General features: G+C 36.5%; 1 protein-coding gene across 2 annotated transcripts in view; it reads left to right on the top strand.

Annotated features, from left to right (window-relative positions):
* PTPRQ (protein tyrosine phosphatase receptor type Q) overlaps window positions 1-15330 on the top strand; it is a gene marked incomplete at its 5' end in the record, with an annotated part of 279161 nt that overhangs the window by 102552 nt on the left and 161279 nt on the right. For both annotated transcript variants that reach the window (XM_080660148.1, XM_080660147.1), the window contains 5 exons: window positions 1524-1704; window positions 3014-3175; window positions 3280-3459; window positions 4033-4140; window positions 4284-4565. In XM_080660148.1, the coding sequence (XP_080516274.1) occupies window positions 1524-1704; window positions 3014-3175; window positions 3280-3459; window positions 4033-4140; window positions 4284-4565 (913 nt within the window). The remainder of the gene's footprint in view (window positions 1-1523; window positions 1705-3013; window positions 3176-3279; window positions 3460-4032; window positions 4141-4283; window positions 4566-15330) is intronic.

Raw genomic sequence — 15330 nt, 5'->3', positions numbered from 1 at the left:
TAAAATGTCTAGCTTTCCTGAGATTTTTTTTTCTTAAGCATCTATTTTTTTGAAAATACTAAGTGCTTTATATTAATAAGGAATTAAAAACTTGGTTTTGTCTCTGTGAGTAAAGACAACCCCTAAACATATAAGATAATTAAAAGACAACTGTACCAAAACTTATAAATAAATAAAACCTCTATTATGAATTAATTATAAATCCTGAGAAATTTATATTTGAGAATAAATAGGGTAATTTTATTTTTTTTAAATAAAATGTTTTAGCAGTGGATTTTGAAGCAGAACTTGAAAAGAAATAGACAAAAACTTTTTTAAAAGAACCACTATTTTATTTTGGAAAATTTTGAGCAGACATAAAAGGAGAGAAAAGAGAATGATGAACTCCCAATTACCCATCACCAGGATTGAGTAATTGTCAACATTCTGCCATTCTTGCCTCAGCTCTCTTGTGCTGTTGTTGCTACTTTTGTGAACATATTTTAAAATAAATTTTGTTCCTACACGTCTAAGTGCAAATCTCTAAAAAACATGGATGTTTTAATTCATTCAATGATCCCATTACCACAACTAACAAAATTACTAACATTGTTTTGGTATCATCTAATACCTAGACCATATTCATATTTTCCTGATTGTCTTCAAAATCTGTATTGGTAGATATGTTGTAATTAGAATCCAAACATTGCATTTGGTTATTGAGTCTCTAAAGGCAACATTTTCTTTGATTAATATTTAACCTTATTTCAAAGGTTGACAACCCATGAAAAATAGTTAATACTATTTGGCCAAAACAGTCTTTTCTCATTCTGTTTCAATCAGCTATGCTGTGTGGGGAGGGAAAAGTCATCTTGTTATCCCAACTAAAACCTCTAAATATTCGTAACCTGCTCCTGATGTTTTTTACTTCAATATCTGCCACTTTGGTGAAGTTGATGTGTGTGAAGAACATTATGGCTCTAGGAACAATCACAGTTACTTAAAATATTCCTTAGGGACAGAGCCTTGGATAGGTAGGTCTACTGTGAACCTGTTTGAAAACCATTGCCATGCAGTTTTGTTCATGTCTGCAACTTCACTCCATCATAGATAAACTCCTATTCCTAACGTGTATTAAGCAGTCATGTAGGCCTCTCACACCTGGTATAAGGCAGTATTCCTAGAATACTTATCTTTTTTTGGGAGGGTGGGGGGAAACAGTTAAAATATTTTAGTCCTAGAGTCTTTGCATGAGGATTTTGAATTTTACAACAACTGAAGTCAGAAACAAATATCTGCTTCTTACCAGAATCCAGTATTAGTCTCTTAAGACACAGGAGTGATCAGTGTATAACATCATGCAGGATTTTAGTAGCTTCAGAATAAAATTTTGGAATATAAAGGAGACAAGAGTCATGGAAATAGTATCTTTTTCAAAAAGGGTAATTCCAAAGTTACTAATTTCTTAAATTAATACTTGAGTGAAGTCATTGTTAATATAATGGTTATAAGCAGTTTTTGTGAATACCTATTTTTAATTACAGTATATAAACAACCCGCTCACTCCAGAAACTGTGAATGTAGTAGAGTCAATGGCAGAATTATTTGAGGGTTCAGCAGAGATATCTTCTGACCTGTATGCGATTGCTTCAGTTATGTATAACAGTCATCCACATAATACCTTTCCTGAGAGGAATAGAGCTGAAGACCAGCATTTAACAGTTGGTAGGTACAGTTTTTATGTTCTATCAAATGCATTGAAACCACCAGTGCTAGCTAGCCAAATTATTAATGGTTCATGGGCTGGAGTCAGAGTTTTTTCTTCTTTAACTGTTGGATAACCTCAGGCAGCAAATGGAAATGCCACACAGGCAGGAGCTGGCCCCTCCTAACCCATTTGACCTTCCTCCCAGAGAAAGTAGCACCCTAGAGTCTTTGGCCAAGCTGCATAGACAATCAGTTATTACAGTTGCCAAAGCAGGTGTGATGGGGAGGGATTAACATATCTTCAAATCATTTACAGGCCTCACATTCTCTGCAGCTTTTGACTAATAGGTTTTCAAATGTCACTAAAGGTAAATAGGTCAGAAAGTTACAACTCTAGTGCATGCAAGTGATAAACAGGTGTAGGTGCCCCAGCGATGTGGTGATGTCATTAGTGTGTACACTTGCTCTTCAGGGTCAGTGGATCTTATTGTTTCTAAAAGGAGAATACCATATATCGCAGATTAAAAGTACTTGGTTAGAGATCATCCATTTAAATTCTCTCTCTGGTTTTTCTGAAATGCTAAGTGAGAAGAAGATTTTTCTCCTTTTCTCTGATTTGATATTTGTCCTGTTGCAAATTAAAAGTGTTACTTTATTGATGGTATACTCAGTCAGAATATCACATTACCTTCAGTATATGTTTATTTCACTTACTGATTTATTCATTTTTTCTGTGCAAAGATGACTGGGGGCAACACTAGAAATTAAGAGGCCCACAGTTTCTGATACAGATGTTTCCTTAAATACTTCAAGTTTGGCCTAATTGCTAATTAACATCATTGGAACCACAAGTTCTAAATAAATAAAAATCTAACACTATTTGAAATCCTTGTTCAGACAGATTTAAATATCAGTTATCCAAACATGCTTGCTTTAAAATACTACTGGTTTTAGTGAAGGTATAGTGAATGTTGAGTTCAAATAAAAGGCTCAATTTGATATCATTGCTTAGTCTGTCTTTTCAGAAAAAAAAAAAAATCCTAGCAAGTCCCTTTTAGCAAGTTATATATTTTTCCAAACACTAATCTCATATTCCAGGATAGCATAATAACTAGCAAAGCTGTATTATGAGCATAAAATGTTTATAGATATTGTTGGGGAGTACTCAGCATATTTATTATTAATTATACATCTGCCTTTCATATAAAGTATTGAATGGAGAGATTAATGAAGTATGTGGACTTTGGTTTAAGATTTCACTGTGTGAGCAAACATAATTTCGATCATGAACCCAAACACGTTTTAGAAAACATTTTATTTCAAATAGGAACTACATGGAATCAGTATATCACTGACATTGCTGCCGAACAGCTGTCTTACGTTATCAGGAGACTCGTACCTTTCACTGAGCACATGATTAGTGTATCTGCTTTCACCATCATGGGAGAAGGACCACCAACGGTTCTCCATGTTAGGACGCTTGAACAAGGTAAGGATGTATTTCCTTTGAAATAATTACCTGCAAGTGTTGCTCTTGCACATCGTAATCCTCTTCCTTTTCTTGCATATTAATTGTTCATTCTTCTTTTCAAGTGCCAAGCTCCGTTCAGATTATAAACTATAAAAATATTAGTTCCTCATCCATTTTGTTATATTGGGATCCTCCAGAATTTCCCAATGGAAAAATAACTCATTATACAATTTATGCAATGGAACTGGATACAAACAGAGCATTCCAGATGACTACTCTAGATAACAGCTTTCTCATAACAGGTAGAACAAAGTTTTGCTTTTTGAAAAACATTTATATCCTGATGGAACATCTGCATCTCTCTCTGCAGGACACGTGTTTCATCATTCCAGGTTTAGCTGTGCTGTGCTGCCATGGAGATCTTACAAAATATGTGAAGAAGTACCTTGATTAAATGTGTTCTCCTTTGTATTTATCTACAAAGAAGTAAAACTATCAGATCACAAGTGTCTTAGGCATATATTTAACCCAGGAAATTTTGTCTGTATATTGAAATAACTCAGGATTATTGAAGGAATGAATGTGAAGTAAATCAGCTGATCTGGTGTTTGTGCCAAGTCAACTATACTCCTTGCAGTGTGCCAAAATTATTTTTCAGCCTCAAATCATTCCTTAGTATTTTAGGAAAGAACTAAAACATCACCAACATGGGAAGATCCTCAAGCCCAAGGACTTTGGGAAGATTGGGATTATAGGGAAAGTGACTGGAGGAATCAGTCTCCAAAATAAATTATTTTCACTATTCCTATGTCAAATGGCACTAATCTAAGTGTTATTTTAAGAAATTTAAACAAATTGCCTGTTGGTTTTTTTAGGGTTAAAGAAATACACCAAATATAAGATGAGGGTGGCCGCTTCAACTCATGTTGGAGAAAGTTCTTTGTCTGAAGAAAATGACATCTTTGTGAGAACTCTGGAAGATGGTAAGACAATTAGGTGCAGTTTTAATAGAAAAAAAGCAAGCGGTGTTGCTTGCTTACTGCCATCTACCTCATGCTGCCTTTAGTAGCTGAACCAATAAACCTGAAAAAATACAAGTATTTAAAGTTTTCTTTTCTTCCCCCAGAACCAGAATCATCACCTCAAGTTGTGGAAGTTACTGATGTTACTGCACGTGAAATAAGTCTGAAGTGGTTACCACCTGAGAAACCCAATGGGATTATTGTTGCTTATGAAGTTCTTTATAAAAATATGGATTCCTTATTTATGAAGAACACCTCAACAACACACATAATTTTAAGGGACTTAAAACCTTATACCCTCTATAACATTTCTGTGAGGTCATATACCAGATTGGGTCATGGCAATCAGTTATCTTCCTTACTCTCTGTAAGGACTTCTGAGACTGGTAAGTTTTTTATTTATTTGTTTAATAATTCATAGTAGCCCTAACCGGTTTGGCTCAGTGGATAGAGCGTTGGCCTGTGGACCGAAGGGTACCTTGGTTGCGGGCACATCCCCAGTAGGGAGTGTGCAGGAGGCAGCTGATAGATATTTCTCTCTCATTGATGTTTCTAACTCTCTATCCCTCTCCCTCACCTTCTCCCTTCCTCTCTGTAAAAAATCAATAAAATATATTTAAAAAATGCATAGTAATGAATGTGGCTGACAATTGCTATACTGTTTTTATTTTACTTAACTAAAACCCCTCATTATTCCATTTTGTATAATCCAGGAATTTTTTTGCTTTTCTAAAAAAAATATGTTTTTTATTGACTTTAGAGAGGAAGTGAGAGGGAGAGAGAGATAGAAACATCCTGCATGCCCCCACTTGGGATCAAGCTCTGACCGGAATCGAACCGTGACCTCCTGGTTCATAGGTTGATGCTCAACCACTGAGCAACATCGGCCAGGCTGTTTTTTTTTTTGTTTGTTTGTTTGTTTTTTTTTGTAAAAGAGTACAAAAAGGCTTGCCATGCAAATTTTTTAAAAATCTGATTTGCATACAAAGGACTCCAAAATAAAAATCAGCAAATTTTACAAATGAAAGGCTTAAAAAACTAAAGATGTTTTTCAATGTGCCTGTAAATTTGTGAATTAATAACTGCTTGCTTTCAAATTAGGTAAAAGCAGAGACACACTCATAAGAATAGATTCCTATACTCTAATGAGGTATGTCTGTATATAGAGGCATAGAGTGGGAGCACAGAAAGGGTATGCGGGGGGAAGCCTTATGGAGGAGGTAGCATTTAACCTAGGTCTTAAGGAGTCAGGTGGAATGGGCAGGAGGCCCTTATAGAAGCCATGAGGGGATATCTGATCTAAAGGAAATAGCGCAAGCAAGGAGTTACTTGTGTTTCAGTTTCACCAACGCAAGAGCCAACAGCACAAAGGAAGACATTTTGCCTGGTGATGTCAGTTTGTTGTTTATGGTTATAATCATACATTGGAGCATCACTCTTAAGTCAACTTTATAGTGTGTGCTAAGAATTAAGAACTAAATTTAAAGTTACTGTTTTATCCCTACATGTAAAAAATAAATATTTATTGACTAGCAACTGGCTGAACTATATGGATTTGCTGTTCCTATAGGTCATAATGCCCAAATGTCAGCAGGTTGATATGGCTTAGCCAGACCCTGTGACAGTGTGGCCCTGTCACTGACCTTGAGGATCAAGGAATCTAGTAAAGCAGCTTACCTTGGAGGGAAGCTGGTCACAGAAATTAATTATATGAGATGACACAATGTCCATAGAGAATGGCATTGGTTATAATTGCAGAAACAGGAGAGTGATGAAAAGATCATTTTTTTTTTATCAAGAGTTCCCCTAAAGTGAAACCTAATTGATATTAAACTACATATCATCATATTTCATTGCTTTTATAGATATGGTGCTTAAATATTAGTATTTGCTCTTTACCATGCCTATTTTTATTTTATTTTACACTGGGTCAAGGAAAGAAAAGTATATTTTAAGCACCTGGAAAGTACCATGGGCTTTGCTATTGGATTTCATAATAATTGCCTTTTATTCTGGAATAGAGCATTAAGGTATTATTATCTTCATTGCCTAATGAAGAATGGAGATCTGAGAGGTTCATCCTTTCAATAAATATTTACAATATGCCAAGCCCTAGTGGGAATATACCACTGTAGAATAAAATGAATTTTACTCACCTAAAGTTTATTAATTGGTGGGTATTTAAATGCTTAAGGTTATGTAGCCGGTAAGTGATGAAGCTGGAATTGGAACCCAAATCCCCCTAACTGTAAAGCCCATTCCCTTTCACAATAATGCTGGTTTAGAAACCATCAGTAGAGCTGCTAAGTGATAAATATATCTTGATCTTCCTGTTCATTTTTGCAGTATATTTCACTGTTTGGGGCACTGAACAGTATTAGAAAGGAAAGAAAGAACTTTAAAAATCCTGTTGTGATATTAAACAATAGCCATATTCATGAACATTTATTAAATGTTTTACTATTTAATTGGTCATAGCATCAATTACACCTTATTTTTATGACTACCTATAAAAATCATTTTTGTTTTCTAATTATTACATGCTTGCAGTTTTTTTACTTATTATTAAAAAGTAAATTTAATTTTATTTCATTATTTGTTGTATGAGTTTAATTCTCAGGTAGGGATAGTAATAAGCCATAAGTGAATTTAACTTGAAATGTAATTTAAAATGTGAATTTTAGTGTTGGAAGGTGTCTTAGAAAATACACAGAATCCTTTATTTTATGGATGAGGAGACCTAGGAATCTATTTTTATAAAAGACTAAGTGATTGACCATCCCTCCATCCGACCGTCCGACTGACCAGCTGGCCAGTACATATGACATGCACTGGCAATTTAAAAATAAATGTTGACTCGCACATGCGCAATATTTGTCCCTGTCTGTCACTGGCCTCCCACGTAAATTAATTTGAAGACATTTTCCTGTGATGCCAGCATTTGCGATGACTATTAATAAATCACAAGGACAAACTAGACAGAGTAGGAATATTCCTACCTGAACCCGTTTTCAGACATGGTCAGTTATATGTTGCTTTCTCTTGAGTTTGAAGAGAGTGTAACGTTAAAGTTAAAGTTGTAGCCCTAACTGGTTTGGCTCAATGGATAGAGAGTCAGCCTGCGGACTCAAGAGTCCCAGGTTCTATTCCAGTCAGGGGCATGTACCTTGGTTGCGGGCATGTTTCTCTCTCATCGATGTTTCTAACTCTCTCTCCCTCTCCCTTCCCCTCTATAAAAAATCAATAAAATATATTTTAAAATAAATAAATAAAGTTGTAAATACTTCATCACAAGGGAAATTGGTCAAGCACTCTGAAAGTGTTTTTACCCTTAATGTGGTATACAGGAGATATTAGAATTAGTTTAATCAATGTATCAGTCATTGTTTCTATCAATGTTTTTATATCATGTTTTTGTTGTTTTTATATCATGTCTTTGTTATTGTTATATCATGTTGTTATTTTTTACTTATCAATCAATTTATATATTATTTTCATATACATTTTACTAATTTTCTTTCAACTCTGACACTTCTACTATAGAGAAAGGGCAAATAGTGATATTAAAATATTTCTTCTAATTAATTTCCTTTCAATGTGCACGAAGCATGCACCGGGCCACTTGTATTTTAATAGAATTTCTCAAAAATCATAGTAGGTGAGAAATAATGTTCGGACTTGAAGCTAAGCCTCCTGACAGCCATTCAAGGCTCCTGATCTAGTGAGAAAAATAGAGAAGTGAGAAACAATTATGACAGGGTTCACTAAATCACCCACTTGGGTGAGTACAAATTGCTCATCTTTACACTAGAACCAAAAGAGACCTAAATATAGGGCCTAGAGCTCAGTGTCCATGCTCCTAATTCCTTACTTCTCTGTCCTAAATTAGGGTACTCTCACAGTCTCTGTATTCTCTGGATGGAAATGGCGGACAATGGAATCTATGTTAGTGATTTTTCCTGGATCATGCTTACTACTATTGAGCCACCAATTTAGCTCTTCTTGCAAAAGAGGAAGTTAGAATTTTAAATAGTTTTCAGGTGTTATTTGAAGCAGGCTGGGCTCAAGAACAACCATCTATCTGTTCCCAGGGCTCAGGATACTGATTAGATACAATAATTTTATCTTTACTCATATAAAAGAAGAGCCCACATTTTATTATTGTTTCATGAGAAATGGAGGAATGTGATAACTCAGTAATGTGTTAATTCAGCTAATTACAAATAGGAGTAAATTATTTGTTTAAACATTTTATCTTAGTTGGGGAATCAGGTTTTACTAATGCTTGGAAGTAAAATACTATACTCCTGTATTCAGTCAGGAAAGTGCAATACATGACTAATTCATGTGTGTGTGTGTGTGTGTGTTTATATCTGTGCTTTAAGTATAGAATGTACAGTTGACAAGCAAACTTGAGATTAGTTTGTATTTTCTCATACGTAGTGTGCAGTAATCACATAAAGAACTTTAAGTTCCCATACAGATTACTCTATGATGACCCATATATTCTGTATCCTTTTTAAGACATAACTATTTTTTTTTTAATTCTCACCTGAAGACATGTCTTCATTGATTTTAGAAAGAGAGAGAGAGAAACACTGATATGAATGAGAAACACTAAACGGTGGCCTCCCATATGCACCCTGACTGGTGATTGAACCCACAACCCAGGTATGTACCCTGATCAGGAATTAAACCCAGTAGATGAGAAGATGCTCCAACTGACCGAGCCACCCATCCAGAGCAAGACATAGCTTTCTTTACAGTAAGCCTTTAGCCAAATGCCTTGAATACATCTGATTCTGAGCAACAACATTTTCGATGTTGACCAAAATTTGGTGTGGTGGGACTCTATAATTTTATATTAATTAATCACATTTCTTTTTTTTTTAATTTATCTTTATTGTTAAAAGTATTACAAATGTCCTCCTTTTCCCCCCATCGACCCACTCCACCCCTCTCCAGTCCCCTCCCTAGGCTTTCCCCACACTATTGTCTGTCCATGGGCTATGCATATCTTAATTTATCTACATAACATTAAAACTATACCAGTATATGCCAAACAACAATCTTTTGGCATACACAAGGTAAATCCCCACTTCCTATTTTAGTATAATCATGAACTACATTATTTACTTTTAATTTTTATAAAGATTTAGCTTCTTTCAACTAACTATAATAATTTTTATTCTTGAATTATCTATTTTTCACACTACAATTGGAAACACTATGTTATTTCAGAAAACTGAAGAGTGCCTCATCACTCTCTGAAATAGTAATTTATCAAGTTGGTCTTGCTTTATTTACCCCGAAGATCCAGGACCAGGACTGGCCTGCAACAGGTCTGACTCGGGCATTCCAGCCTGTAGTGTATGAGTTCTTGACTTTGTGTAGGAACGATTACACAGTATGGAGTCCAGATGATTTTGAGAATACATTTATTAAAGCTGGGAGCAGTGAAACAAAGGAAGGACTTAGGGTAGATGAAGCAACAGGAGAGATCCTAGGCAGTGCTCTGCTTTGGCTCTCTAGAAATGCTATAGGAAAGAAGTGAGCCAGGGCAGGACTGCTTTAGCTCACTGGGAAGTCAGAGAAAAGGGGCCTTGGAGACAGGACTAGGCTGTAAGCCTGGGTTGAGCTGATAGAGTCCACTGCTCCCCTGGTGTAAGTCTCTTAGGGACCCTTAGAATTTAGGAACAAATAAAAAGTTCATGCCTGGGAAGAGGCATGGGTGTGTTCTAGAGTGAGCCTACACTGAGCCTTTGTCCTGAGGGCTTTTTCTCTCTCTCCCCCTCCCCCCTTTTCAGGTGAGAATCATAGGGAAGTGTTTCAGCAGAATATCCATCAGCTTTCTAGGTGTATTTTTAATATGCTGATGTATTAAAATGAGTGTAAAAGGGAGTTTGGGATTATTCTTTGATCTGTTATACTGTTTTACTTTTTAACTTGGACCTGTCTGGCTTTAATGGGTTTTTGTTATTTGTTCCCCTGACTTCATCTGTCCTTGGGTTTAGCTGGCACAAATAGCATTAATTGTGTCTTTGGTCTCTATGTTTCCAGGCTAGGATGATTTAAGCTATCTTTTCTCTGGTTAGAGAGGGGAGGTATAAGCCATTTGCTCTCAATGGTCTTGGTTAGGAAAGATAAGGTCTTATGGTTTGCCAGCTGCCTGATGTAGTTCAAATAGTTTGGCCTTGTTTAATTTTATTGCCTTAGTTTCTCTATTCCACTTGCTCAGAAATTTTCCTAGCTTCTCACTTTCCTGCCACTGGTATCCTCTCAGGATTAATAAATAAAAATGCAAAGAATATCAGCCTGGGTCAGAGAGGCATATTTATATCCTAACTACTGGTGGTAGGCAGGAAACTCCAGAGGGACAACTTAGAAAGTGCCAATGATAATTTTTCAAAATCAGAAGTTATACTGAGCTATAAAATTCAAGCATAGCATTACTAATTCCCCTTTTCTTGCTATTAAAAAGCTATTCAATTTTACTTATTTTCCTTAGCTGTAAGTTTCAATCTTGATTTTAGTACATTTCTGTCATGTTGAACATATTTATTCACTCAATGAGCAGATTTGTAGACTCCATATCATGTACTACAACAAGAATACAACAGTAAATAAGACAAAATTCCCACTTCCTGAAAGTTAACATTCTTAGAAGGGTCACAGGAAATAGGTTAGTAAATAATACATACACCTTTTGATAATGTTGTGTTCTATGAAGAAAAATTATGAGGGAGAGGAGACAGAGTTACAGAGTAGTGAGCGGCTATTTGAGATAAAGGACTGAGAAAAGTCTCTCTGAAGATGTTATACATACCTAGAAATATTAATCTATGGGATTAAATTAGATGAGGGTAAGAAAGAAAAGTGTTTCAGAAGGAGGAATAGCAGTTGCCAAGTTCCTGAAGTGAGAAGATACTTTATGTAGTTGAGGAAGAACAGAATATTTCTGTCATTCAAGTGGTATGAGTTACTGGGAGGGGGAGCTTAGCAGATAAAGAGAGAGAGACAGACAGATTTTTGGGCACCATGCAGATTTTTGGGTGCCAATAGAAGAAGTTTGGTTAGTTTTAATGGGAAGCTATTAGAGAATTATTAGACATGAACCTGGTATGATTTATAGTTTTAGAAGACAGCTGCTGAATATGCTGGATTTTGGAGTAATGGGATAAGTCAGGATTATTTTTTGATCTGCATATCTGGGTGAGTAAATGATGGCACCATTTACTGAGATGGGGAAGTTAAGAAGAAGGTCAGTTTAGAGAAATTCAGTAGTTTTGTTTTGAATATGTTTGAAATACCCAAGTGACTGTCATGAAAGCAGTTGGATATATGTTTGAAAGTCAGGGAGGGAATCCAGAGTTGAATACATAAATTGGAGGCACCACCATATCTCTGATATTCAAAGTCAAGGGATGAGATAAAGTCACATCAGGGTGAGTGTCCTAAAGATGAAAAGAAGCATATAATTATGTCCTGGGGGGCATTATCCTATATAATAAAGAGGTAATATGCAAATTGACCATCACACCTTCGCACAAGATGGCCACCCCCTTGTGGTCACAAGATGGCTGATACATAATGGCCAGCAGGGGAGGACAGTTGTGGGCAATCAGGCCAGCAGGGGAGGGCAGTTGGGGCCAACCGGGCTGTCAGGGGATGGCAGTTGGGGGCAATCAGGCTGGTAGAGGAGGGAAGTTGGGGGTGATCGAGCTGGCAGGGGAGCAATTAGGCGTCGATCAGGCTGGCAGGGGAGTGGTTAGGGGTTGATCAGGCTGGCAGGCAGAAGTGGTCAGGGACAATCAGGCATGCAGGTAGGCAAGCGGTTGGGAGCCAGCAGTCCCGGCCTAAACCAGCAGTCGGACATCCCCCGAGGGGTCCTAGATTGGAGACAGTGTAGGCTGGGCTGAGGGACAACCCCCCCCCATGCACGAATTTTGTGCACCGGGCCTCTAGTAATTGTATAATTTGGGAAATCAAGGAGGAGCAAGTCAAGGACTAAGCAGAAGTAGCCAGTGAGATAGGAAAATAATCAGGACAAGATCATGTTTTGGAAGGCAAGTGAATAACGATTTTCAAATAGAAGGAATTTATTTCCTATGTCAAATGCTACTGACAGTGCAGTAAGATGAGAGCTCATGTATTTGGTTAATGATATGGCAAGATGGAGGCCATTGATGACTTCACAGCAGTAGGTTTCATGGAAAAAAAATATGGGGAAAATACCTAACTGAAGCAGGACTTAAAGAGACAAGAAAATGGACTAAATGAGTAAAGGCAAATTTTGATATAAAATGGAAGGTAGAATGGAGCAATAGTTGAAAGGACAAGTAGACTCAATAATCCTTTTTTTTTTTTTTTTTTTTTTACTGTGGGAACATGTATATAGTCCTATATAATTAAAGCCTAATATGCTAAATGTCCAGTCATTCAGTCATCCGTTCAACCAATCAAACCATAATATGCTAATGATATGCTAAGGCCTCTCAGCCACTCGCTATGATGTGCACTGACCACTAGGGGCAGACACTCCAACCAGTAGGTTAGGTTGCTGCTGGGGTCTGGCCGATCAGGACTGAGCAAGATGAGCTGGACATGCCTTGGAGCCCTCCTGCAGTCTCTCCCCATCTGGCCAATCTCCCGCGTTCCTCCCCGGCCCTGATCGTGCACCGGTGGGGTCCCTCAGCCTGGCCTGCACCCTCTCACAATCTGGGACCCCTCTGGGTATGTCAGAGAGCTGGTTTCAGCCCAATCCTGGAGGCCAGGCCGAGGGACCCCACTTGTGCACGAATTTGTGCACCGGGCCTCTAGTGATATAAATAATTCAATAAAAAGGAAAAATAAAAATCCAACAGAGGGGGTATAACTTCAGTTCTAAAGCATTGGACTATATAGATGAAATAGAACCTAGTGCAGAAGTGAAAGGCTAGGACTTGGAAAGGAGCAAAGGAGAGGAAAATTGGTGGTAGGAAAATAATGCAATTCTCTTCTGAATTGTTTTATTTTCTCAGGAAATAAGAGGCAATATATCAGTTTTGAATTAGGAGAGGGAGGATACTAGATGTTTGTGGAGAGAAAAAATGGTGAAAATATACACAACAGCATGGGAGACTGAATTAATTAATTAAATATATATATAAAAGCTGCTATATAGTGAAAACTATTATATTTGAGATTTGAGATTATAAATTTATATGAGACTAGTCACCATGAAATTATGTTTTATTCAGACATTTTCAACTGTTAAATAGCTGATATGAAACTAGCACTGAGTTTGGTTTAAACCAAATTGGAATTTTGCCAGGAAAGTAAGATAGAAAAAGCAAGAGTTGAGGGAGATTGCTAGGGAATGATTTTAGAGACACTGATCTGAGTAAGTAGGAAGGTGGAAGTAAAGATTTGATGAGGATAAAATAATTGCTCGATTGGCAGAACAAGAATCAGTAAGCTGGAAAGATAGAAAGGGGTTGCCAAGTACTGGTAGTTACTGGGAATGACAAGGTCTTAGGTGTTGCTATGAAAGGTGAGGTAGAGGAAAACATTGTTGGAATTACAGAGATCAAGGAATGCAGACACCAGGAAATTGGATAGATCATTTGTATCAATGTTGACGTCTCTATGGGTGGTAGAGAGGAAGTCAGTCAACCAGGTGGTAAATTTTTTAAGATGTTTGGAGAAGTGGCAGAGTGTCAATAGATAACTGTCTTAAGAAAGTGTAGCTCATAAAGTTTTTCAGGAGGAAGGAAGGAGAAAAGATCTGAATATGGCAAAGAGGAGCAATAAATTCAACTATTCAACTCCCAGGTCCTATGGTTATAGAAATTATGCACAAAAACAAATGGCTACCTATTACCCACCCGGGCTAAGATGTAGTGTCCTCAGCAGGTCCAAGATTTCATTGGAGGCCAGAAAGTTAACAAAGCATTCTGAGTAGATTTTGGATGTTTGGGAAGGGATAGTAGGATTATATTACTATATATTGTTACATCAAATTATGTTCTGATTTACAAACCTTCCAAAAATTTTAGAACTGTCAACATTCTTAGGTCAATTTTTTTTTCTGTGAAGTCTTACTTAGATACAATACACTTCATAGCAGGTAATAATTGGCATAGGGGGTACTGTATCTACATTTTCAAGTCTTCAGAATTTTATTTCTCTACTTTATTAAAATTAATAGTACCACTATTTATGTACATGGTATTTAGGATACTAATAAAAGGTTCAATTTTTTTTCTTTTGAAAGGAAATAATTTAATAGCATGACTCTATAATGAAAATAATATTTACATATTTAGTTTATATTGTTTATTTCCAAAATTAGCCATTATTGTTATTGTTCTGTGCAGACGATGTTTAAACATTATCTTTGCAACTGCAGTTTTTCATCTCCAGGAATTTCTTTTTCTCGAGAGTACATTATTTACAATTTTATTTATTGAGATTGTATTGATGGCATTTTTTGTTCTTGATTGTCTGAAAATCTTACTAATTTTTCTAGCTGTAGATTTCCAGTTGTTTTTCAATTAATTTCAATTGTCAGTCTAATTTTCATTTCTATATAGATGATATGTCTTTTTCTGGTGCTGTTAAGACCATCTCTCTTTTTTGTATACTGTACTTTCACAATGAAGTGCCTAAATATGATTTTTAAAAAACTCTGCTTGATATTTATTGGGATTCCTTAATCTGAAGTTTCATATCTTTCAATTATTTTGAAAAGTCTTAACCATGCCCAGCGGGCATGGCTCAGTGGTTGAGTGTCGATCTACGAACCAGTAGGTCACGGTTCAATTCCTGGTTAGGGCACATGCCCAGTGTAGGGCATGCAAGAGGCAACCAATCAATGATTCTTTCTCATCATTGATGTTTCTATCTCCCTTCCTCTCTGAAATCAATAAACATATATATATATATATATATATATATATATATATATATATATATACACACACACACACACATATATATAATAATAAAAGTGTAATATGCTAATTAGACTGGACAGCCGAACGACCTTCCAGATGAAGCCAGGGCTGCGAGGGCTGAGGCAAGCCGCCATGGCTGCAAGGGCCAAGCCCCTTGCACGAATTTCATGCATTGGGCCTCTAGTATATAATAAAAAAGTCTCAGCCATTATCT

This window comes from Plecotus auritus (genome assembly GCF_963455305.1).
Source record: "Plecotus auritus genome assembly, chromosome: 3".
Taxonomy (NCBI): domain Eukaryota; kingdom Metazoa; phylum Chordata; class Mammalia; order Chiroptera; family Vespertilionidae; genus Plecotus; species Plecotus auritus.
The sequence above is the reverse complement of the archived record's forward strand: the minus strand, read 5'-3'. Positions and strand labels throughout refer to the sequence as shown.